The sequence below is a fragment of the Echinops telfairi genome, unplaced genomic scaffold, assembly GCF_000313985.2.
Source record: "Echinops telfairi isolate 266 unplaced genomic scaffold, ASM31398v2 ScPeMD7_443;HRSCAF=831, whole genome shotgun sequence".
In the NCBI taxonomy this organism is placed as follows: Eukaryota; Metazoa; Chordata; class Mammalia; order Afrosoricida; family Tenrecidae; genus Echinops; species Echinops telfairi.
Window position 1 is genome coordinate 83,571,388 of NW_022104341.1, and position 25,541 is coordinate 83,596,928.

At 50.0% G+C, this 25,541-nt stretch overlaps 1 protein-coding gene across 1 annotated transcript in view; it reads right to left on the reverse strand.

Annotated features, from left to right (window-relative positions):
* Nucleotides 1-25,541, reverse strand: part of ARMH1 (armadillo like helical domain containing 1) — a 63,195-nt gene that overhangs the window by 10,904 nt on the left and 26,750 nt on the right. Inside the window, exons 4-7 of the mRNA XM_004699694.2 lie at nt 19,670-19,738; nt 18,566-18,732; nt 17,380-17,576; nt 14,942-15,026 (exon numbers count right to left, since the gene is read on the reverse strand). Coding sequence (XP_004699751.1) covers nt 14,942-15,026; nt 17,380-17,576; nt 18,566-18,732; nt 19,670-19,738 — 518 coding nt within the window. The remainder of the gene's footprint in view (nt 1-14,941; nt 15,027-17,379; nt 17,577-18,565; nt 18,733-19,669; nt 19,739-25,541) is intronic.

Sequence of the window (25,541 nt, forward strand, 5' to 3'; positions counted from 1 at the left end):
CAAAGACATGCCAAACATTAGGGGCTTTTTGCTAGCATATGGGGGGAGGTCAGATGCTTACAGACATCCTCCCTGGAGGCAGTCAGTCACCACACTATGGTAGACCCCCCCTCCCTGCTGTTAAGGACAATGGACAGGCCTGCAGTCATGATTTGGTTCCTGTAGGTGGAGTTCACACCCTACTGATAATGGGCTCTATCAGTTAAACCAGGGAACAGGTCAAACCGGCTCAGTGACATCCAGGTTAGGCTGCCGTCCTGTATCTAGGATCCGCCCATCTTGCCACCTGTGTACCCCCAATCCCTCCTCTTCCTATTGCGTGGATACCCCTAGATCACCCCCTCCCATGACTGTGTTACCTATAGCACAACCCCTTCCTGTGACATATGTCCTCACCTGTAATTAGGGGCTTGCATGTCCCCAGAGAATATGAAAGCCTTGGTTAGCATTACATATATCTCTTTCCACGTAGACCACCAAGTGAGGCTACCAGGAAATGTGTCTGACTCCATTATTTCAGTCTCTCTTCTCTCTCTCATGCTATGACTTTACTATCATCTTTACTTATTATCGCGGTACAATTGTGCCTACTGGACCCATGATGATGTGCTAGGGGCTGGCTACCCTGACATGCCAAAAATCAGGCGTTTTTTGTCGCACACTGTTAGGCAATCTTTTCAGAACCTTTAAATAGAAAGCTTGATGAACAGTCTGACCTGGTGGAACAAACTCCAAATGCACTATTTTTGACATTTGCATGTTTGGGAAGTTGATGGATGTCCAGAACAAGGTTTGTCATCAATCACCTTTTTTGAAATGAAAAAACCACTTGTAAACTTGAGTTGTCCCATAGTGCTGTCCTTGTAAGCTGTGTTTAACATCACAACAGTTTCTGCAGCATTTTTGTCTGATCAGGACACAAAATTTCACAGCCGCATGCTGTTCTTTTAAACCAGCCATCACAAAAAACGAGGTTCAAGTGAAATTTTGTGTGTGTGTATGTGAAATTTCTTTTATGAAAAAAGAAAAAGAAAAAAGAAAAAATTCACTGTGACCAGAGAGAACCTTCCCAGGTGATGCCACTGGGTGCACTAACTCAGTGAATTGCTCCATGCTTGCCTAGTGGGGAAAAAATGTGTACTATGAAAGCACTGCCCTGCCTACCGTAATTCCATTTGTTGGGGGGTACCTCCTCATACTCTGCACCCAACGTCTGGTTTTCATCTGGAAGTAGGGGGACAGCCACAGTGTGGAGGGAAAGAGACCAGTCCTGGGAAGGTGCCAAGCACAGGGACTGCCCTGGCTTCCCCACCTGGACAAATCTGCAGCCTGGATGCTGAGGGCTGGGCCATGGCCTGTACTGGCTGGAGTCTGAAGTCCCCAGTCTTTCCCTTAAGGGGTTCCTGAAACCCTCCCTCCCCTCTTCTTGCAGCTTGCTTTCTGCGTCCCAGCGGCTGATGCTTCCTCACAGCCCAGCTACACTTGGCCTTGCCAGCAGCAGCACATCTCTGGTTAGTAGCTGGGTTCTTCCCAGGTAGAAGCCAGGGTCCCCAAGAAGATGCCTGCCTGAGTCTGGGATCAGCTTTTCCTGCCAGTCCTTCCTAGGGGGACACTCAGGCTACATATAAGTGAATAGATGAAGGCGATTTTATGGGCGGTCCCTCATTACCAACAGCATTCTCTGTACACATCGGGCCATCAGATACCCAGGAGACACACATCCGCTTCTGCCTCTTCACTGCCCTAAGTGCTTGGGCCGTCATTACTTATGTACCTGCCACACCTGGAGCTCCTTGGGAAAATGAAGATTTATTCACTGTCTCATTTCCAATTGTGCTTTAACATTCATCGCTGTCCCTGTTTACACACAAAGTAAAAGTGCTAGTTCCTGCCCAAATGTCGCCACAGAAACACAGCCCCGTCACAACTCTTTATAAATTATTCCAGTGATCAAGTGTATCAGACTCATTCCAAAAACAAGAGGCAAGAGAAGACAGCTTCTGGCAGCATTGCCAGAAGCCTGTGGTGTTGATGACGCCCAACTGTAAGCAGGCTTGGATCCACCAATTGATTCATTCGTTTATCCAACACAAAGGAAGGGAGCAAGTGTTCCGGGCCAGAGCCCTGGGCTTGGCTGCCAGGATTGCTGAGACACAGCCCCTGCCCTTAGGGCGACCTATTCGGAGCCAGCACCTCTGATGTCAGGTCATGGGCACGTGGGGAGGCCAGGCGGGTGTGTGGGTACAGGCGCACCTCGTCTTCTTGAGTGCCCACAAGCAGAGGGGTGCAGCGGCAGCCTCTTCCGAGCAAGTCTCCTGGCGCCATTGCCCCGCAGCAGGTGCTCACTCTGCATCTCTGGGCCCCGGTTCCCACAGTTCTGGCTCAGGCGACTGGGTGCTTTCCATGGAGACTGGGACCCAGGAGACGTAAAGGTGGGAGGCGGAAATGTCAGGGGGTGAGAGCCATTCTGAACAAGGTTGGTATGCGATGCCAGCGGTCACCCAGGAAGACAGCCAAGAAGGCAGAGGGGAGCACAGGGGGGGACAGACCTGAGCTGCTGAAAAGCCCTTGGCCATCTGTCCCCCACCTGCCACAGAACTGGAATAACCATCGGGCCGACCTCACTGGCCTGTGGGGACCAAACAGGTAGCGAGCGAGCGCAGTAACCAGTGCTTTATGAATGGTGGAGTCCCTGGGTGGTGCAAATAGCTAATGCACTTAGCTGCTAACTGCAAGGTTGGAGGTTCAGTCCCTCCAGAGGCTCCTCTGGCGACGACCTGCTTCTGGAAATATCGGCCCTGGGAAGCTCCTGGGAGTAGCGCTGTACTCTGACACAAAGGAACGGCCTCCCCGGGGAACGGCTGATAATGTCAGCTCTTCCTGCTTCTCCTGTTCAAGCACCGGGAGTGGGTGAATTAGCATAGAGAATGAAGAGAGAGAAGATGACCTAGGATTTACTCTTGAGAGAGAGCATAATGGACCCGGGGATAGAGACGTACAAAAGACCGACAAGCAGCTTCCAGGGAAACGGGAAGAACCCAGGGGAGAACTAGGAAGGCACCGCTCACTGCGGTCCAGGCAACTCTGACTCATAGTGACCCTTTAGAGCGTTCCTGAGAGGCCGGTTGGCTTGAACCACCAACCTTGTGGTCAGCAGCCCAATGTGCCGCCAGGCTCCTTCAAGGAAACAGAGCTTTAGCAAACCAGAACAGCAGGAGCCTGGGCCTGGGGAGGGCCACTGGGAGCCTTTCAAAGAGGAAGGTGTGGCCGCAGGGAAGACTGGAGTGCTCCAGGCCCCATGACCCTGAGCAGCAGCTCGGCAGAGCCCCACCCATTTATCTGACAGATGCTGGTGCGCACTTGCTGGGTGCTAGTGTAAACCAGGCAGCTGGGAGGAGCGTGTCACTTCCACCCCTGGGGGCCATTAGTGAAAAGAGAGCTGGAGCGGGTGTGCCATTCATTCTCTTGGCCGAGGAGCCTTAGAGAGGGCAGGGCACCTGGGGACTGCGGCTGTTCCACAGCTTTTCCCACGGCGCTCACAGCACGGCTGGGGTTTGTGGTTAAACTCATTTGCTCCTAGAGCTTTGGGAATACCCTGTAGGTGATGCACAATGAGGAGCTCAACCACTAGCTGAGAGATTGGCGGTTCCAATCCACCCAGCGGTGCCTTGAAAGACAGGCCTTGCGATCAGCTTCTGCAAGGTCACAGCTTCGAGGGCCCCACAGAGCAGTCCCACTCTGCACGCGTGGGGTCCCTGCGAGTCAGAACCGACTTGACCTCAAGCAGCAAGGCACCGCTCTGGACTCAGCAGAGCTGGATAGCATTCCTGAGGCTGTACATCTTTATCGGAGCAGCTAGCCTCGTTTTTTCTCCCATGGAACTGCTGGTTGGCTTGAACCACCAACCTTCTGGATGGCAATCAAACTCACCGTGAGGGCTCCTTTAGTAACACTAGAGCTTTGGAAAACTCCAGGGCTGAGGGATTAGGGCCCTGGTTTTGGGGACACCACAGTTGACTGGCATAACGTAGTTCACCAAGACAGTGTTCTATGTCCTAATGTGGTGAGTAGTGACCGGGGACCTAAAAGTTCGTCTAAGTCCGCCAAGGCATGCCCACTGGTCTCTCCCAGTCTCGAGGAGAGGAGCGTGACGGCGATGGAGAGGCACATGAGAACAACGAGTCCCATGCACGAGTGGACCACACAAACCTCCGTCTCCCCAGCCCCGAGACCAGAGCTAGGTGAGACCCAACCACCAACTCGCTGCGCTGGAAGGGATCACAGTAGAGGCTCCTGGGTAGCGTGGGGGAACAAAATGTGGAGCAGAATTCAAAATAATAAAAGAGAGCAGGCTTACTGGTTGGCTAGAGGTTGGTAGGACCCTCAGTTATCCTCTAGGCCTAGACCTGAACTCACCTCTCTGTTAAAATAATCAACCATTCCAGATCAAAAGGGCAGCCTTTATTTCCCCCAGGACACTGCTCAGAGGGTTTGGGAAGAAAGAGGAACGGACACAGGAAGCACAGGTACATTGAAGGGATTATAACGCATGAGTTGAATCTTAACGTGTATGAATTGTTGAATCTAAAATTATGAGCGCTCTATAAACCTTCACCTAATTCACAATAAGTTAAAAAACAAAACAAAAATAAAAATCTAGTGGGCTCACGCCCTCCTCTGCACCATCAGACAACACTGCCACCTAGTGGACAGGTGTGAGAAGTGTCTTCCCATTTAGAGATTAGCTTCCTTTTTCTGTAGCGTACGATGCCAATGGGCCCGGGCAGTTTGCGCTTTTGTAAGGAACAGACCAGTGCTAGACAATTCCCTGACCAATTAATTACCTTCTATCCTTGATTCTTGTACTTTTCACCACTTCTTTGGCCACATCCTATTTAAAGCCCAATGCCGAAATATAAAAAATATGCACATTTCTTTGTCTACCTATTGCTAGACCGAAGAGTAGTACAGGGTGTTTTCCATTGGTACCTGCGCCCCTGAGCAAGTGGCAGCCAGTCCAACCAGCCAGTGTGCTGATGCTCTGGACCGGCCCCGAGGCTGTACCAAAGGGAGACGGTACAGCAAAGGGCCGGATGCAGAGGCTTTGAGGGCCAGGAAAGTTGTGAAGTTACAGACAAATGTTCCACGAGGAAGTCCTATCAAAACCAGACAAACAAATCCCAAGTCCTGGTGCTCATGTCACGGTGAAGAAATAGCTTTAACAATATTCAGCAGAAAGATTTGTATGTGCAACGATCTTTCAGTGTCAGAGTCTTATAACTGTCATTCGGTGAAGTTACAGGACCGCTGTCCTCGGCCACCACAGGAAGCTGAAGCGACCCCCCTGCCAGCACAGCAGAGGTGAGCAAGGACACAAGGCTTCATGGGGCAACAGCTGCGGTTTTTAAAATGAGACCTTGTCATATTTCCCTGTGCCTGTGAGGGCCATGCAGTTGAGAGAACCTAATCTTGAGACCCGTGGTTTGGGCAGGTTCGCTAATTACGCCATACCTTGGTTGCCTCTTCTGTAAGCTAGGAGTGACACCAGCACTCATTTTGTGGAGCCATTTGGAGTTTTGAGCTAACTGGGGGTGCTGAAAACACTCATAACAGGGCCTGGCCCTAGCAGTGGTTTCCTAGTTACCATGACTATTATTGGGGCCGGCTAGCTGTTTTTATAGTTAAAGCAAAGTTCCATGAGGGCAGGGACTTGGTTGTACGCGCCATGATTCACGCAGTGCCAGCTCAGTGCCTCCTGAGCTTGCTAAGTGAATGAATGAAAAGCTTACATCATTGAAAAGCAAATCAAGTCTGTGAGTAATGCCTAAATAAATCACATGCCTTAGGATTAACCTTAATTAGCTCCCCCAAACCAAGCAGCTAAGGCAGGCACATTAACAATTAGAGTCTTGTCCCCCACCACAGCCTCTTCATTACCGTAGGTGGGTTTAGGGAGAGAAGTCACACATTCAAAGCCTTGTCTGTCCAGTTTAGTCACTTAGGCCACTGTGTCTCTGTACTAAACATCTCTCAAAGATGCTATTGTGTTAGTGCAGGGAGGGAGATAACGGTTTAAGCCACGACATTGTAGGGTGATTTATTATGACGCAGCAATAGGTAACTATATTGATGGACTGATTTTAACAGTTTTGTAGATCTATGTAGAGTTGGACTATAATGGCTTTTGTCTTGATCGCAGCAGTTGAAGGACAGTGAATTTGTCTGTCCCAGGAACGCTGGAGCCGCCATGGCTGCGAGCTGGGGCTGGACGAGGGGGTGCTGGAGGTCACCATACTGCATGGCCTGCACTGCCCCTCCTTGAGAAGAGGGGACGAGGGCACAGGGACACTGGAGCAGAGCAAGCGAGGCCAAGGGCCAGAGGTGCCGAGGGGCAGAGGCTGGTCTGAAGTTTCGGAAATTCCAGCTCTCTGAGGCCCTACCAATACAACCGATATGAACTGCTATAAACTTACACGGATTTGAAGAAGCATGTTTTCTGTAAATTGGTCATTTGGTGAACTGGCTACTCAGCAAATCGGTCATTTGGCCAATTGATTTTTGGCAAGCTCGCATGTGGCAGATTGATTTGTAGTGAATTGGTCTTGCGTCTAATTAAGTCATACACAGTCATTGGTATGTTCCTAAGGTAATAATTTATTTCTAAAACGTCCTAGTATAGATATAATATAGATCATAGATATGTTTTTTTTAATTCCCACCCAAATCAATTAATCTCTTCCTCCAAAAATGCTTTCTCTGGCTTTGAGATTTCTCTGAGGAGGGAGACCAATTAGAGAGGACTTCTGCAGCTTTAAACTGCTGGTCATGATTAAGTCCCTGCCTGCCACTAATTCCTGGAATCACAACTCTCCCTGGGAGGAAATTGCTGTTTTTCACTTCAATGCAATGATAAATGGAGAGCAGGCCCGCTCTGGAGGTGCCTTGCTTTCACTTGTATATTGGACCTTTTAGGTTAAATGGGATGCTCATTCAGAGGAATTCTACACTCTTCGTTCCTGGAGAGAAACCCCAGAAATCAGTGGGCAGAGGAGTGGCTTCCCTTTGCTGGGTGAGTTCTGTTTCAAAGGAAGAACACAATCTGAACGGACAGCGGGCGTCTCCTGACAGCCAGGACCTGGTGCACCATTCCTCCTCCATCCCCTGAGTTTGAAGAAAGCCAGAAGGACAGGTGCTTCCCATAGCGTCTGACACCAGGCGCTGGCCCTGCCCCTCCCCCGCGGGCCTGCACCTACGTGAGGGAGGAGTCCTTCGATGAAAACCTGCTCCAGCGGACAAATGTCTCTCTAGAAACTATTGGGAGCGCAGTGGGCTAAGTGGCGGGCTGCTCGCTGGAAGGCTGGCAGTTGACACCCCCAGCTGATCTGTGCGCCCCCAGATGGACAGTCTGGGGCACCCGAGGGAACAGTTCTGCCCTGTCCTTTAAGGTTGCCTTTGACTTGAGGGCAGTGAGAGTGGACATTACTCATGGAGGGGGATAAAAAGGAAAGAGGGAGGCTTGTCCCCACGCCCCTCTCAGTGAGTTTCAATCTTCTCATTGAGAGGTGGCATCTATGGGCTTCCCTGGACTCTGGGCAGGAGGCGATGCTGTGGGACTTTGGAGGCTGGGCCAGAAAAGGCCGAGTAGCTTCTGACATGTTCTGGAATGTCCACTCCCGGGGACCTCCCCTTGGGGCCCAGCCACCAAGCTGAGAGGAGTCTGCACTCCAGGGGACAGTTCCAGCTGGGCCTTCCTGCCCCGTTATTACTCAAAGCTAGGACTGTGGGGAGGCAGCTGCATTGTGGGATGCCATCAGGGACGCCACACAGGAAGACAGCGGAAGGCCATTGAAAGTGCAAGAAAGCAAAGACTAAGGTGGGTGTCGGCAGAGACTCTGAACTTGCTCTTGAACGCAGAGTCAGAGTGGGTGTCGGCAGAGACTCTGAACTTGCTCTTGAACGCAGAGTCAGAGTGGGTGTCGGCAGAGACTCTGAACTTGCTCTTGAACGTAGCGTCAAAATGGGTGTCGGCAGAGACTGAAGCTTGTTCTTGAACGTAGAGTCAAAGTGGGTGTCGGCAGAGACTGAAGCTTGCTCTTGAACGTAGCATAGCGAAGGCGAGTGAAAGCGGCAGTGGAGTTAAAAGCGCTGATGAGAAGATGGCCAAGCAAAGCATTAGAATGACAGGTGAATTTCAAAGTTCTTTCAAAGCTGAAAGAAATGAAGGAAAATCCAAACCTTGAATGACAATATTAAAATAGTCTATGGGCAAAATACGGAACGATGTAGAAGGCCTCGAAAGGGGGAGGGCTGAAGAATACAGTCACGGCCCCCAAGAGGCGGTGGACATTCAGCCACTTCAGGAGGTCGTAGATGATCAAGAACTGACGTACTGAAGGAAGCAGGCCGAGATGCGCGCGGAGCACTGGCAGAAATCGAGGCTCCAGGACGTGACAGACTACCCACTGAGACGTTTCAATGCTGGAAGCATTCGTTCACCTATGCCAAGAATCTGGAAGACAAGCTGCCGGGCCAGCTGACTAGAAGAGACACCGTCTTTGTGTCCACTCCAAAGAAAGGTGATCCCGTCACATCATTGCTATCACGCACTGGCAAAATCTGGCTGAAGATAGGAAAACAAAACAAAACAGTTGCAGCATGTATCAGCAAGGCGCTCCCAGAAGTTCGGGCGGGGTCCAGAAGAGGCCGTGGAATAGAGAATAGCATTGCTGGTGTCAGGTGGATCTTGGCCGAAAGCAGAGACTATCAGGGCTTTTGACTGGGTGGCTCATAAAAAATTATGGAAAACGACAAGAAGGGAACTTTAGAACACTTCATTGTACACAGACAAAGAGCCAGTCATTTAAACAGAACAAGGGGGTACTGTGTGCTTTAAGATCAGGAACGGCATATGTCAGGGTCAGATGATTTGATCTGTACTCTGAGCAAATCATCCAAGACGCTGAGTGAGCTATATGAAGCAGCACGAGGCATCAGCACGGGAAGAAGGCATATTGACCTGTGATACACGGGTGACACAACAGCTTGCCGCACATGAAGCGGACTTGCAGTACGTACTGATGGAGATAAAGACTACACACAGTCTTCAGCGTGGACTACACTGCAGTGTAAAGAAAACAAAAATTCTCACAACTGGACCTACTTCAATGACCTTAAAGCCAGGTAAGGATCCATGGTTTTTGAATAAGAGAATTTGCTTGAGCCCCATATTCTTGACCCCTCACATTTACCCCTCTCCCCAGTCTTAGACGCAAATAAAGTTAAAGGAGGAAAAATGTTAAAAGGCTTGACTGTGGGGGTTGTTTGGCTCGGGCCATGAACCTGCATGGTTTCTCAGTCCTCTCACTGCATCCGCAGGCTGCAGGCTGCAGGGAGCGGTCCCTGGAGGCCACAGTCTGACTCCTGGAGCCTGCAGAGCATCTGGCCACTGAAGTTTCACCGACGCTGATGTTCCCCGAATGACCTGCTCTTTGGAACCTAACCATGGCAACAAATGAGGAGTGGGGGTACAGAGCATATTTCCACATCCGTGGAGGGGCTCCTGCAGAGAACAAGGGGGAGGACAAACCCAGGAGACAGCCTTGGAGGGACCCAAGTCGGAGGATCAGCCTCAGAGGTGGCCTGTGGCCGAAGCGGGAGACTGGTGTGTAACATGTGTGTAACATATGTGTAACATGCCAGGCAGGCTGGTCGATTGGGGAAGAGGAAGGAGGAGGTGAGGCCATCAGCTGCCTCCTCCACCACCCACACCTGCTGCAGAGGAAACAATGAGCAGGTACCCCACGTTTCTCCACCTCCGGTTTTCATTAGACTCTCTGAGAAGGCCACTTTGCTGTTGTCTTCTCAGGGAAAGGCTGTCAGTACTGCCTCTACCCCACTGGCGGTATGGGGGGCAGAGTGACTATCCTTGGTACACCCCCCACCATACCATTCCCCTTCCTCTTTCTTAATACAAGCAAACACGCACAAAGAAAACCCTAGTGCTTGATATAGGTTTGGGCACACCACAGATGGGTAGTCGACATTCTTTTTCTTCAACCAACCAAGCAACCCTGGCCTTTGAAGGTGAGTCCATTGAACGAGTCACCACTGACTCCGCTCATCACTGTCATTCACCGACTCCTTTTGGTCACGGGCTTCCTCTCTCCTCCAAAGGTTGCCATCCTCCTGGCCTCCTCAAACACCGAGACCTTCGCCTCCAGTCCTTTCCGGTCACTCACTGCCGGGGCCACCTCGCAGACCTGCCCTCCCCTGCAGGTGCATGGAGGAGTCCGGGTGGCTTCGTGGGCGATGTGTTGGGATCGCCTGCTGCTCTCTAAGCCCCAACTGTTCTCTCTGAACGCCAACTCCTCCGAGCGTGCGGCTGGTTCCCCCTGGTGGACAACCGTTGCATGCGCATGCATTGTATTTGGAAGCAACTTCGAGGTGTACTGGTGGTGCAGAGGCTAAGTGGTCACCGAAAGGTCGTCCCCTCCGCTGCTCGGCAGAAGAAAGACGTGGCTGTCTGCCTCCCCAGATTGACAGCCTTGAAATCCTTACGGGGCAGCTCTACTCCGTCCAATCGAGTCACTAGGAGTCAGACCTCACTCCTTGGTGAAAGAACAAGACATGCATTCAGCAGATGTTTCTTGAGCGCCTGTTAGGAGTGTGGCGTATCTGAAACTGCGTGGAGGCTCGGTGGTGCACTGTCACCACAGGTGCGGACATTACACCAAAAAGGTGGTGACAGAGCTTCGTGTGCCTTCTGCCTCTGCCAACGAAGTGCAGCCTGGTTCTCGATTGGGTCCGAGGCTGGCAGAGGTGGAGGGCCACGGCATTCCCACTCTGGAATGCTTCGTTAGTGTACCTGAGGCGAAGCCATTCCCCCCATTAATTTCGTCGATCCATTTCTACTGAGCACCTATCACAGTCCAGGCCCTGAGCTGGGAGAAGAGACAGAGTCAGTCATTGGCCTGGAAACGCTCCGAGGTCTGCGGAGAAGGGCAGAGAGGCAAGTGGTCACCCAGCCACTGTGATGTGCAGAAGTCACTACACACGGTCACCCCACAAACGTGTACGGAGGCCCTAGTAATGTGTGAGGGACTGTGCTCAGGACACAAGGATAAGCGCCACGGCAGCTGCTGAAACTGTGCCCAGTCTACATAACGGACGGCTGCCATCTCGGAGACCGCTGCTCCAGTAGAAGGGGGTATTGGGGTGGGGGAAAGGATTGAGAGAGGGCTGACTTTGAGGGAGGTGGAGGCTGGATCAGGAAGGCCTTAGGCAAGAAATGCTGAAGCAGCGGTCCATGGGTCAGTAGGGGGTGGGCAGGAGACGACGGGGGTCTTAGCATCGCCCCATTTACTCTTCTCTGGGTGGTTGGATTAAAACCCCTTCATATGCTTCTGCTGCCAGGATGCCCCCTTGCTCCAAAGCCAGCGACAATCCCCTGCCGCGGGGTCTGACCTTTACTTAGGCCCCCCCATCCTCCATCCCTTCTCTGGAAACTCCTCCCCAGCTGGGCTCCTCTGCTCCAGCGGGCAATCAATAGTAATTTCCACACAGCTACTTCCAACAAGACCCACACGCTCCTGCAGGGGTCAAACAAATGCAAGATGGTACCGCTGCTGAGGGACCGAGATGACGGACATGCCAGTCCAACACCGCCTCTTAGGGTGGAAGCAAGCCTGCAGACCTTTGCCGCCCTGTCCCGGAATATCACTTGCATATCTGAGTCCTGTACCTGTCTCCTACCTCCGCCCCTCTCAGACTTCTTGGACCCTGGCTCGGCCTCTCACTATGGACACAGAACAGTCTCTCTCCTTACTGATGTGCAGGCCTTTGCTGCTCAATGGGCCTCCCTGGGCTGGCCTTCCTGGCCCTGCCCATTCCTCTGCCATAAGCCATCTCATCCCCACCCGGGCAGTTCCCATCCTACCCATTCTCTCTTCTCTGGTGCCCCAATACCCAGGGAGTCCAGCACATTCTTATTTTGGTGCCCGGACTAAAGGATAGCTCTCCCCACTGGCCTCCATCCTCGTTTCCCCACACAGGCACCCTCCTGCCCAGTTGCTCTTCCCAAGCACTGCTGTTTCCCTGCCATTCACTGCTCAGGGCTACCTACCAAGACAGCGCCAACTACTTTATCTGCCATTCAAGGTCTTCGTTTGCTCTCAGCTTACCCTTCCAGGGTTTCTTATGTAAGCATCTTCCAAAGAATCTATGTGTCATTCCCCAGACTCATCCTGCTCTTCCTACGGCCACACCTTTGTGTCCTGGGGCCCTGGAATGATGGGAGGAGGCTGCAAAAGCAGATGCCCACATTCATTCTGGATTATAGGCTAACGTACAAAACGTTTTTAATTTTAAAACTTTTAAGTAAATTTTTTTTTCTAAAAAGGAGGCAGAAGGCCTGTCATAGTCAGGTTTATTGTGCCAACTAGGCCAATAGGTACATGTATGTGGAGTGTAATCGGGTCGCAGCTTGATTGGAGGGCAACGAGATACATGGCTTTCCAAGGCCTGCCCCCTTCTCTTTTCCTCCCTGCTGCTTGAGCTGTTCTTTGCCTCAGCCGTGTGCTGCACTACCTGTGGGCCGAGCCAACCCATGGATCACGCTGCTAGAGCTTGCGGCTCCTTCGAGGCCTGGTTTGCCATGCTGCTGGCACATACGCTGCTTGAGCCTGAGGCTGGTGGATCCTGTCGCCATGCATCGCAATCCAGTTTCCCTGGGGCCTGCTTCGCTAGGCTCCCGTGCTACTGACTGTTGCTCATCCACACCACTGCCACTCTGCCTGTCTTGCCTGAGGGAAGATTCCATTGTCTGCTTCCTTGACCTTGGATTGGCAGCTTGAGTGAATTGAAGGACTTTCTGTAGATTAACTGTTCTACAAAAGTGAGTTGAACTGAACCATCTGTGGACTAATTAGCTGTCATAGTCCTTCTTGCTGTATAAACCTATCCATATATATATATATATGGATATATATATATATGGACTAATTAGCTGTCATAGTCCTTCTTGCTATATAAACCTATTCATATATATATATATCATAAGTGTCCTGGTTTTGTTTTTCTGGAGAACCCTGCCTAGCCTAGGCCAAATATGTTTGGGAACCTATTATACCATTCCATGCCCAGCTGCACACCCCCACCCCCACTCTTTTCTATCTTCCCAAATTCTTCCCTTTTTCAAGGCTCAGTTCCAATGCCGTGTTCTCATTGAACCTGTCCTTGCTCCCTCCTGTTCAAACAGTATCTCCCCTCTCTGAACTCACAGAGAAAGGGAAGGAAGGGACACCTGCAACACCTGCCATGTGCTGCCTGTTCAGACAGGTGCTCCGGCAGAGAGATCTTTGAATCAAGTGGGCTGGGCAAACTTGGAAAGGGCACTTTAGTGGATTGAATTATGCCCCGACCCCCAAATCTAGGTTCATGTTTTAGAACCTGTGAAAGTAATGTTATTTGGAAAATGGTGTGTGCAGATGTAATTAGGAGAGATCCGCCCCTGGAAAAGGACATCATGTATGGTAAAGCAGAGGGACAGTGAAATAGGGGAAGCCCTTCGGTGAGATGGATTGACATCATAGCTCTAATCATGGGCTTAAACAACAATACTGGTGAAGACGGTGCTGGGCCGGGCAGCATCCCGTTGTGCTGTACACAGGGCTGCTGGGTCAGAACCAACCTGGAGCCCAAGAAGCAACAAGATGTTATGAAGTTAAGGATCTCCAGAGGGGCTCATCCTGGATTATCCAGGCAGGTCCTCAAGCCAATGACAGTGTCCTGATAAAAGACACACAGAGGGGAGACCCTGGGAGAAGGGGAGAAGCTGTGTGAAGGGGGAGACAAGACTGGAGTTATGCACACACTAGCTAGGTCAGGCTCGGACCTACCAGAACTAGATGGGACCAGGAGGCCAGATGGCCCTTGGAACATCTGGAGGGAGCTCGGCCCTGCTGATGTCTTGCCTTCAGACTCCTCATCTCCAGAAATGTGAGGGAACAAATACCGTGGTTTCAAGCTGCTAAGGTTTGTCGCGATTCCTTACAGCCACCCTGTCACTTACAGCCATCGAATTGTTGCTGACTCGTCGTGACCCCTTCTGGGTTTCTGTGACTGTCACTGCTCATGAGAGTAGAGAGCCCAGTCTCTCTCCGGAGGAGCGGCTGGTGGTTTTGAACTGCTGACTATGTGGATCACAGCCCAATCCGTAACCACTACACCACCACGGCTCCCTTAAAGTCACCCTAGAAGTTAAGAGAGGTACGTAACCTCTCGGTGCTTCATGGTTTTATCTCAAAAACACCCCAAAATCCTACCTCCATCATTCATTTGAGCAGTCAGACACCTGCCAAGTGCCAGCTCTGGACTCGTGAGGTGATTCTGAGGCCTGAGTGAAATGATGCACAGCAAGGGGCTGGCACGTAGTCAAAGAAACCATCTTCATACTGCTGCTAACCCAATGAGCTCCCTGGAAGAATGAAGCCATTCCTTAGGGTGTCTCTGTTAAGAGGGAGCTACCGTGAATGACTGGGATCTAAAGCCGCTCTGGACCCGGGCAGACTCCAACAACTGTTAAAGCACAGAATAGGACAATTGTTGCTCAGGAACCTGCTGGTCAGTACTGAGGCTGCATCTTTGGCCTCCTGCGGCTCTCCAGGGCCCTCAACCACAAGGCTCTTTGCGACCAAGAGAAAGCCCCAACCCTCTGAGGAGTCCCTGGGTGGTACAAAGGGCTAATGTGCTCAGTTGCTCATCAAAAGGTTGGAGGTTCAAGTCTACCCAGAGACATCAGAAGAAAGTTCTGGCAAACCACTTCTGAAAAAAACTCAGTCACTGAGAACCCAGTGGAGCACAGTTCTATCCCCAACACAACTTGGGGTGCCAAGAATGGGAGATCGACTCTCCTTCCGGGCCCTGGAGCAGCAGCTTCCCTTACCTTCATACTGCACTTCCAGGTGCATCGTGCGCAGCACCTTCAGCACGCAGTCCACGATGCTGGGGTGTGTGGCTCCGATGATCGACTGACAGGACAGACAACAGAATGAGGTGGTTACTCTGCAGGCTGGGTCTGGAAGGATAGAAAAACAGGCTTCCCGACAGCTGGGGGCCTGGAAGGGTGGAGGAAGGGAGCTCGGTGGTGGGTCACTGGTCTTGGCCCCACAACCCCTTTCTTCTAGAAAGGAGGGCCAGTGATGGGCAGTTTGAACGGCCCTGTGCGGTTCCCAGGCTGTACCCTCTACTGGAGCAGACTGGAACATGCTTTCCTCCTACATAACCTCTAGTTCACTGACCTTTTCATTAGCAGCTGAGCGCTTAACCATTGTGCCACGGCGGCTCCTGCTTCTCCTCTATGGCCTTAATACCTTCTCTTCCTCAGGAACCTCACCCAACCAGTCGGTCCCTCGTTCCTGCCTGTTCTAACTCTGTCCATGCATTGGTTCCTCTCCTTTAGCATCGGGTAAGCGTTAGACTGCTAACTACAAGGTTGGCAGTTCAAACCTACCAGCTGTACGATGAAAGACAGATGAGGCTGTCTGCTCTGCTAATGGCTGACAGTCCGGACAACCCTTTCAAGGGTTGCTATGAGATGGAACGGCAGTGGCAGCGGGTTTGGTTTAGGGTTGGAAGCTCACCCATGTTAAGTGGACCTGTCCCTCTCCTGGCTTTCCTGCTTGCTCCTCGTTGCCTCTCGTCCCCTTTACACCTAAACGTCCACTCTTCATTCCCTGTTCCTTCTCGGACAGGCGGCTGCAATTTACCTCTTCCTGCTAAGGGACACCAGTCCCTAATTCACCCAAACTTCTTCTGCTGCTGTCCTTCCGTCCTTCCCGTCAGTAATCTCTGTTGCAGCTGACCCGGCGGATCACATACTTCTTAGGCAAACACTCGCCCCTTGACTCTCACCACCTCATTCACCCCTGCTTCCCTTCCACTGCTTTTAGCGCTCTTTTTCTAAAGAGGCAGTGGGTGACGTGGGAAGAACCGAGACTTTGGAGTTAGATGGATTTGGATTTAAATGCCCACTTTGTAAATAGCTTTTACTCAGCGTGTGGCTTTAGATAAGTCATTTAGCACCACCATGAGGCCCCGTTCCATCGTCTTTACGAGGAGAGTCCTATTGCCTCCCTCAGTGTGCAAAGACGGAATGGAATAAGGCAAGCAAGCCCCTGGCTGGCACCACTTCGCCATGGGGCCTTGTGGCAATAATGATGTGAATAGTGTCTGGTATGCAGCATCTTCTTCCTCAGCCTGTCTCTTAAATATTGGAGGTGTTCCTGACTTCTACCTAGGCCTCCCTTCTTGTCTTACTGGCACCTTCTACCTGGGACCCTCTTCTGTGGCCTTCGTAAGCCCTGAAATCCAAACGGACTTTCATGAACCTCAAACTGAAATCTCCATTTTGGGCTTCTCTACGGGGCTTCCCACCTCTCCTTTCTCCTTCCTAACGGGCGTGCAGCTACTGCCCTGCACAGTGAGTCTAACAGCTAGTGAGGAGGGAGAAGCATTTGGGGAATTTAAAAGAAAAAAAAAATTAGTTAATATTACCACCTCGGAGTTGTTAACGCGGAGAGGGAAGCTCAAGAATCAGTGTTTGTTGTTGTTTGTTTGTAAACGCGTGATCCAACGTTCTCTCTGTGGCCACTTGGTGTGTTCCTCAGATGGGCATTTGGGAACCACCAGGGCCCTCCACTTTACCGGGTCAACACCTAGCTTCTTCCCTTTAATCCTGCTCCCTCTGGAGGGCAGCGCCACTCACCAGCCGTCTCCTCTGACACCTTTGGCCTTACAACCTCTGTCCCACACAGCGTGCCTCAGAACCAGCCGTCCCCCCTGCATCCCCTCTCCGCTCACTGCCACAGCTCAGGCACTTGTCCCCCTGCTCCCGCCCGTCCTGGGGAGCCGCTCTGGGAACTTTTGACGGTTCATCTAGAAACCGCTTTCAGGATCTTTATCCCCCCTACGCCTTACTCCTCACAGTGTCTCCACGAGGTCACCATGCTCCGAACCCACTCCCCTCACCTTCCAGGGCCCTGGAAAGAGCTGGCAGCAACTAGCAAAGGGGCGCTTTCCCCAGCACTGGACCTGGGCCTCGGCCTGCTGTGCCATCCACACGCCCCCGTGAGTCTTTCCCCATCAAATCAACTCCAACTCCGTCAGTCCTTGCTACAGCCCTTTCATCATCCTGGTTGCTTGTCTCAACCACGTTTAAGTCTGCCAACATTCTCCGGATCTCTAAGGAAACAGAGCAAATCCCTCTGCTGGGAGACTTGAACTCTGGGCCCTGCAGCAGGGGCGGGCTCGGCTCGGAGTCTCCTGCTGGTGGAGTGACTGCAGCTGAACCGCAGAGCCACAGGAGCGTGTGAGCCGGCTCACCTGGGCAGTCCTGAGAGTCTGCAGGGACAGCTGCTGAGCTTTGGGGGACGTGCAGGGCAGTAACGCGATCAGACCTTTGTACACTTGATTCTGGTACTTAGGGTTACCATGGACCAAAGCATCCAACAAGACCTGCACTTCCTCTTGGGTCTCTTCTGACTTAGACTTGGCCAAATATTCTGCTATGGATCGGACACCTGCGCAAAGAACAGAAGAAAAGCTAACCGGGAAGAGATTCATGACAACCATCCTCACTCAAGATTACGTCAAACAAACAGGACTGACATCTAGTCAGCCGAGGTGCTCAGGCAAAGCAAGATGGGCACTCAGCTCCCACTGCCCTCTCATTTTCTCTTTGGCCATGTTGTCGGCGCATCTTGTTTTGGCCTAGCTGTGCCAAAATCTGCGTTTCAAAGTGGCCGAGGCAACATGTATAAAATAGAATAGACTCAAGGCAGCATTTTTTGTTTGTTTATATGGTAACTAACACGTATACAACCATTAGCAGTTTATAAATTATTTCCACACCCGATTTAACCCTAGAAACCACACTGAGAGAAGGTGCTAGTCTCACTTTACAGCTAAAGGCGCTACAGCTACGAGAGGTCCCGGGGGAGGCAGAGATGAGAACCTGGAGGGAAGGGTGGAGCCCACGACGCAGGCGGACGGCACCTCCTTTTCTTGCCTCCATGACACCATTTGTTAGATTGTACTGGATCGTTTATCTTTCTCACCAGACGGTGAGCTTTTCGAGCCAGGGCTTGTCTTCTACTTATTGATGTATCCCTTGCACGTTCGCATGTTCTAAAATACTATGGGTATTCAGTCATTGCAGTTTAATTTTATTTCTAGAATTATTCATACTTTACCTAATTCCACAAAGGATTCAGGCAACTACATACTTGATAACCCCTTGTTGAATGAGTGCCTGGAAAGGATGTACTCAAAACGACCACTGAAGGCTACTCTGTGCTATGGTGGTCAGAAACTTAGACCACTCCCCAAAATCATACACAGGTATTCTCGTGGTAACGTAGGCAGGAACTGATAAGAGCCTACTGTACAAAATATTCCCTGTGCACCAAGTTCCCAAGTGCATTTTCTTATAGAAGCGGGGCGTGCTACCGCCTCTGACCGACGCCCCTAAGGAGAAGTGGGTCTCACCACGTGGCCACACAGTACCCACCATAACTTTCACAAATGAGCTCCTTGTACTTCCTCCCAGAGTTTGCAATAAGCTGAAGTAACTTGATGGATGCCTTCTTGTCCTTCTCCTGGATCTTCTCCAGGGCAAGTATTTCCAAGAGTGTTAGGACCCCTCCAACTTCCAGGAATTCTATAAGGTACCGGTTACTATCCAGAAGGGACAGAGGAGAAAAATAAAACACTTATCACGTCCGTTGGTATTAACCTTTCTAAGGGATCTTGGTGACCTTGCTGCATATTTTTCCCTCCTTCCCGGGAAAATCTCTTTATAAAACGACAAAGTAGTGTGAGAATTCTCCCCTTCAGTAAGAAATGCAAAAGGTAAGAAGTACATGGACACCCGTTTTGGGATTTTCTAGCATCTGTCTCATTTTAAAAGCACCCCAACTGTCCATAGCAGAATCACCCATTTACCATTCATGGACCATGTGGTTTTGGTGATAGGGTATGTGATGCTCCTGACTGCAGTCACTGGTTGGGAATCAGGTATGAGACCTAACTGGGTCCAGTGAGGGTCAAAACTCCGGACTTCGTGTGTGTGTGTGTGTGTGTGTGTGTGTGTGTGTGTGTGTGTAGCTCTTGGGAAAGAGGTGTTTTCTTGTGGAGTGGCTGAGCTCTGACTACTTTTGGAGTGGTCTAAGTTTCTGACCACCATAGCACACAGCAGCCTATGGATACAGAGAACAGAGCAGAATTGAGGATGGAAAAAAAAAAACACCCCCCAAACCAGAGAGGGATAGGAAGACTAAGTCCGGATGATGTTGATCCTGGGATCTAGTTAGGCCTGCCATAGAGAATTCCAACATCTGGGTTTTTCAGTTAAGTAAAATTTCCCCTTTGTCCTTTGTCTATAGGACCTGGTCTTCAGTACGTTGCAACCAGGGAGATCCTGGTTGTGTCATGTGTGCACGGAGAACATGGGACAGGGAGCAAGAGCAGGGCTGTGGCTGCCTTCTACCTCTGGGCCCATCCCGAGGGCTCCGGAACGCCCACCAATGGCTAGACGTCATGGTCCCACGTGGGCCCTGTGAACACAGTTCACCACTGAACCCTGCAGTCTCTCTGGAGCAGACCCGGTGCTCACCTGCTCACTGCCGACAAGAAGATGCCGATGGACTTGAGCACCTTATCCAGACAGCAGCCAGTCATGTAGCTGCACGGCAGGTTAAAGAGTGAGTCTCAGGGTGGTTTTCAGCAAAGAAGCCAGGTCCCGTGCCTGATCCCATGCAGCAGCCACTGCCCAGGAGGACCAAGCAGCTAGAGGGGCCACACAGAGCAGAGAGAAGGGCGTGCTGGGAGGCTGCTGATATCTTTCCTGGAAGCTCTCTCTGGGTGGATCAGCCACTGTGGCTCTGACAGGCTCCCCAGGGAGCAGGGAGGCGCTGATCAACAAAAGGTGCATGGAGAAACCTTGGGGTCATTCTACCAGGTGTTTCTGAGCCATGGCCACCACACCCTTGGGGCTCAGCACAGCCTATCACTTCTCTAAAAACGAATCAGCTTCATCATTAATTCTCAATTTTGTACTTGGTCAAAAATTTACACTGGAGGTCACTCACTATCTTTATGAAGAACTGCAATAAGAATAACAGGAGATGGTGGAAAAATTAAACTCTGATTTAAAACAACTTCAGTATTTAATGTTATTTTTTAATGTGAGCCTTGGCAAAAAGCTTCATTGTAATAAAGCACCCAGAGCACGCATCAGCTCGGATACAAGGTATGAAATCAAGCCACAACAGAAAAGGAACCAGTCAACAATTACTAGGCTCATAACACATCACAGGCTCTTAGAACACTTAAGAAATTAGCTGAAATTATTGCAACTCATGGAGGATGACTGAGAGCTTCCAAGACTGATCAAGGCTAATGTAATGGGTTGGAGGTAATGGTGCTTTGTTGGGGGGCACGGGTGGGAGGGGGAGGCAGGCATGAGGCAAATTATCTCTGCTGCACCCTGGTTCCCAGGATGCCAATAGAAGTAAAGACAGATTGGCTCATTAGGAAAGGCTCTTTACTGCAAAACCAGTGTCTGCTCTGCAGCCAGGCTCCCTGCCTGTTGCGGCTACCAACCCACATTGTATTTTTTCCCTTCCTACACTGTGCCCACTCCACCCCACAGCCCCCACGCTGTCTCAATACGTTCCCCCTTTTCTTCCGTTACCAGCTGGGCTAACCAAACTGTGTTACCGTCTTTCCTGTCTCAGGTTAGCCTTGCTTGCATGGGTCTGTTGAGTGCGATTGAACTGATTCCAATTCATAGCGACCCTCTATGCTAAAGTAGAAATACCTCGTAGGGTTTTCTGGGCAGAAGAGCCCAGGTGGTGTAGTGGATTGTGAGGGTGTCATGGATTGGGCTGCTAACCACAAGGTCAGAAGTTCAAACCCACGAGTCGCTCTGTGGGAAAGATGAGGTTTTCTACTTCTGTAAAGAGTTGCAGTGTCAGGAGAGAAAGGGGGGGGGGAAGGACTCAAATAGAAAGTGTTTTGAAAATGGTGATGGCAACAAATGTACAAATATGCTTGACACAATGGATGGATGGATGGATTGCGATAAGAGTTGTAGGAGCTTCCAATAAAATTATTATTTTTAAAAGTCTGCCACTTTCTAGTCTCAGAAACCCATAGGGACAGTTCTCCTCTGTCCGAGAGGGTCTCTGAGTAGGAATCGGCTCAGGGGCAGGCAGTTTGGTGTTTTGGTGTGGAGTACTAACAGAGTATCTGGCCAGGTCTGTTTGCCAAAGGAACATCTGGTGGGTTGGGGCCACCGACCTTTCAGTTAGCCGCTTAGCTCCTCCTCATGGTGCCACCGGGGCTCCTTCTTGTGCCGACGGCCACTCATTGCATGAGGGGGCTTCACAACGTTTATGGAAAAACGGAATTAAAAGACAATGGAATTTCCCCATAAGCTCCTTGAAGCCTCCTCATAGATTTCTGGCCCATTAGTTCTCCAATTAAAAGGTTGATCAGCGGCTACAAGTTGTGTGCCAGGCACTGTGCTCACTGCTTGGCTTTCGTTGCCACCCTTCCTTCTCGAGTCAGCCCTGCAGCAGGTGCTGCTCGCATTTCCATTTGCCACGCGAGCGAGCAAGCACAGGCGATGGCTTGTCCAAGGTCCCAAAGTCAATGCATGGATCCATCCTGCCTCTTGCTCAATGGAGGGAGTAGGGCCATTGGTGTGGATTGCCTGCTGCCGTCGTGTGGAATGTGAAACTGTGGCTCTGGGCTGTCCACTGGGGGGCGGGGCGGGTGAAGACGATGAGGACAGTAGAGGGCGGATGGGTTTTGGTCATTCAGTTGCTATTGAGTCCATTCTAACTCATGGAGACCGCTCTGTTTTCAGAAGAGAAATGTACACACTGTGGGGTTTGTAATGGCTGTCACCTTTTGGAAGATCGCCAGGGCTTTCTTTGGGCACACCTGGGTGGATTGGAACCACCAACCTCCCAGTTAGTAGTTGAATATTATGTCACCCAAGGAGCTCTGGTGATGCAGTGTTACAAGTTGGGCTGTGATTCACATGGTCAGCCGTTCAAAACCACAAGCAGCTCCTCTGGAGAAAGACTGGGCTTTCTACTCCTGCAAACAGTGGGTCACTATGAGTCGCACTGACTCGATGGAAGTGAGTCTGGTTTTCTCGGTTGGTGCCACCCAGGGGTCCTGGGTCAGACAGACCCATGTTTAAGCTTTATTTCTGCCATGTTCTACTAAATTACTCAAACGTTTCCAGGCTTACCTTTCTTATTGATAAAACAAGATAAGCCAATCACTTATTCAATTTAGTATGAGGTGAAAATGAGAACATTTGTATAGAACATAGTTCATCAACTAAAACATTAAAAAGATTCAACAAGTGCTAACCAATCATTTTGTCATTATAGTATATAAATCTGTTTTACTGTTTTACTAAAAGGTCAAGTCTAAAATAAAGGGTTAGAGACTTATGTGGGATTATATGATTGTCAATTTTCTGCATGCTATCCACATGCAGGAAATGAAACAGGATCCTTGTCTCACACCATACACAAAAACAAATTCAACATGGATTAAGGACCTAAATGTGCAAACTACAAACACAAAAACCTTAGAAGAACAAACAGGCAGTAACTCCAGGTCTAGCTTTGAACAATGTATTATCTAATAAATAACAAAAGCATAAAGAGCAGAAGACAAAATACAACACTGAGACCTTATAAAAATTATTAAAAACTTTTGTTTATCAAGACTTTATCAAAAAAGTGAAAGGACAAGGCATTAACTGGGAGAATATCTTAGGGAACCATATATTTGGCAAGAATCTATTAGCTAAAATGTATGTAAAACCTCAGCAACTTAATAACCAAAGACAAATAATTCAGTAATGTGTACATTCAGATGGCCACCAAGTCCACGAAAAGATGCTCCACGTCATTAGCTGAGAGAGACACAAATCAAACACACTGTGAGATGCCCTTAAACTCACACCAGAGTGGCTAACATAGAAACAACCACCACAACAGAACACACAAACTCACCAATGTTGTTGATGCGGGCCACTGGAAGCCTGATCCAGCACTGGTGGAAATGCAAAATCATACAGCTGCTGTAGAAAACGGGTGTGTGTGCTGGTGGGGGCGGGGGGCCCTCAAAAAATGAAAACTGGGACTTAGCAGTTCTGCTCCTCACTACATCCTCCCCAGACTTGCACAACTGTCCACAGAAGCCCTACTCACAATAGCTAAAAGGTGGAAACCACCTGAATGCCCGTGAACAGAGTGAACAGAATGTGGTGCAGACATCCAATGGGGTACTACTTAGCCAGTCGGAGAAATGAAGCCTTGAGACATGCTGTGGTATGCATGGAATTTGATGGCAGTAGCTGAGTAAACTAAGCCATTCACAAAAGGACATAGTCTGTATGACCTCGCTTACAGAAAACAAAAACCAAAACCAAAAAGGTAAATGAGCGGAGACAGAAGTTTTTTTGTAGTTACCAGGAGTGAAAGGAAGAAAGAAAACGGGGTTAACAGTTGTGGAAAATTCACCCTGATTAAAGGTTGGGTTGCTATGGTGAAGTTGGTATGATTTTCCTCACCACCAAACAAACCAAGCTCACTGCCATCGAGTCCATTTTGGCTCACAGTGGGTAATGCATTGTGCTGCTAACTGCAAGGTCAGCAGTTTGAAACCACCAGCTTCTCCCTAGGAGAAAAACAAGGCTTTCTACTCCTATAAAGAGTTACAGCCCTGGAAACCTAAAGGGACAGCTCTACTCTGTCCTGCAGGATCACTATGAATTTCTCTCCAGTCTTTGTAATTCCCACCAAAATGACTGGTGAGAGGAGCATGCAAATAAGACACAGAAGACTCTAACTTGGAGATTGGTCAGTTTTGCTAGGGTTAAAGTGAGCCATTTCAGGGGCAGAACAAGAGAATCCCCTGACCATCACGAGAGAAGAACCACCGGTAATACCAGTGGAACACGTGCAAAGTGGTGAAGTGTGACGGGTGCGTGGTGCCTGTAGCGCCAGAGGCCACAGCACTGAGACCACGAGACAGAGCACAGCCTTCACAGCCCCCCAAAAGAATAAAGCTGAATGCCTTCTGGCAGGAAACTGGCTTGTAGAGTGGGGTACCCTTTGGGCATTTATCAGTGCTGAAGGAGCTTTGTAAAACTTAGCTTGCCTTCCCAAGGTAGAGGCCAAGAGGCCAGGTGGCTGAGGACCAGAGAGAGTCATGTCTGCCAGCTGAGGCAAGGTGCTGTGTACAAAGGGGACTGTATCCTTGATGCTTTTTCCTTCCGACTTGTAACCTGCTAAATTCCCTAATACAGCTCATGAGTATTGTCTGCAAGTTCTGTGTGGCTACCAGTTTGTTTGCACACATGCTAGGTTTTGAGGTATCTGTGCTCAAGAGCCACAAAAGGCAGGTCTGGGCTGAAGACAGATTTGGCAGTCATCAAGGTGGTCGTTCAAGTTGCAGATAGGTTTGAGAATACTCCTGTTCTGCGTTGCTCATTGAACTCAGCAGAGAAGCAGAGTGCTTTGGGAGGGATGGCTGGTGTCAGAATAGGCAGAGAAGGATGCAGAGTGGGGCATGCCTCTGCCTTACAGGACGCACCCTTGGGCAGATGTGGAGTAGGGTTCTCCTTCCCCCTGGTGCAGACAGAGGAGGTCAGATGTGGGCCCCATGACATTTCTTCAGTTGCACAACTACTGTAACCTTCAAAAAGTTGTACATGTGCAAATTTCTGTGATAGATAGATGAGGGCATAGCCCCCCCCTCAAATGGATTTTTTCTTTCTTTTTCTTTTCAAAGCTATGTATGTAATTTTTTTTTTTTTTTACAAAATAACCTTATCATCTACAAAGTATGTTCCGAGACATTTAATAGATTTGTCAAATCTTCAATTCCATTCTTGGAACCATTTTTCGAACTCATCTGTTTGGATTGCTGACAGCACCTCCCTCCTTTTTTTCCTTTGCCTCTTTTTTGTCATCAAATCACTGTCCTTTCATGTCCCTCTTCACTTGAGGAAAAAAAAAGAAGTCCTACAGAGAGAAGTCAGGTGAGTAAGGTGTGTGGGGTAAGAGAAGCATGCTGTTTTTTGCCCCAAACTGGCACACTGAGACGGTTGCGTGAGCAGGTGCATTATGCTCCTGTCCCCTGTCTGCCACAAATCAGGTCTTTTTTATCACACACCATTACACAATCTTTTCAGAACCTCTAAATGGAATGCTTGATTAACAGTATGACCTAGTAGAACGAACTCTAAATGCATGACAAATCAACATTTTTGTCTGTTGGGGAAGTTGATGAATGTCCAGAATGAGGTTTGTCACAATTGACATTTCACCTTTTTTTGAAACCAGAAATTCACTTGAGTTTTTCCCCTAGTGCTGTCCTTGTAAGCTGTGCTCAACATCACCAGTTTCTGTAGCTTTCTCCCCCGTATCCCCTCCATCACCTAAGAAGGA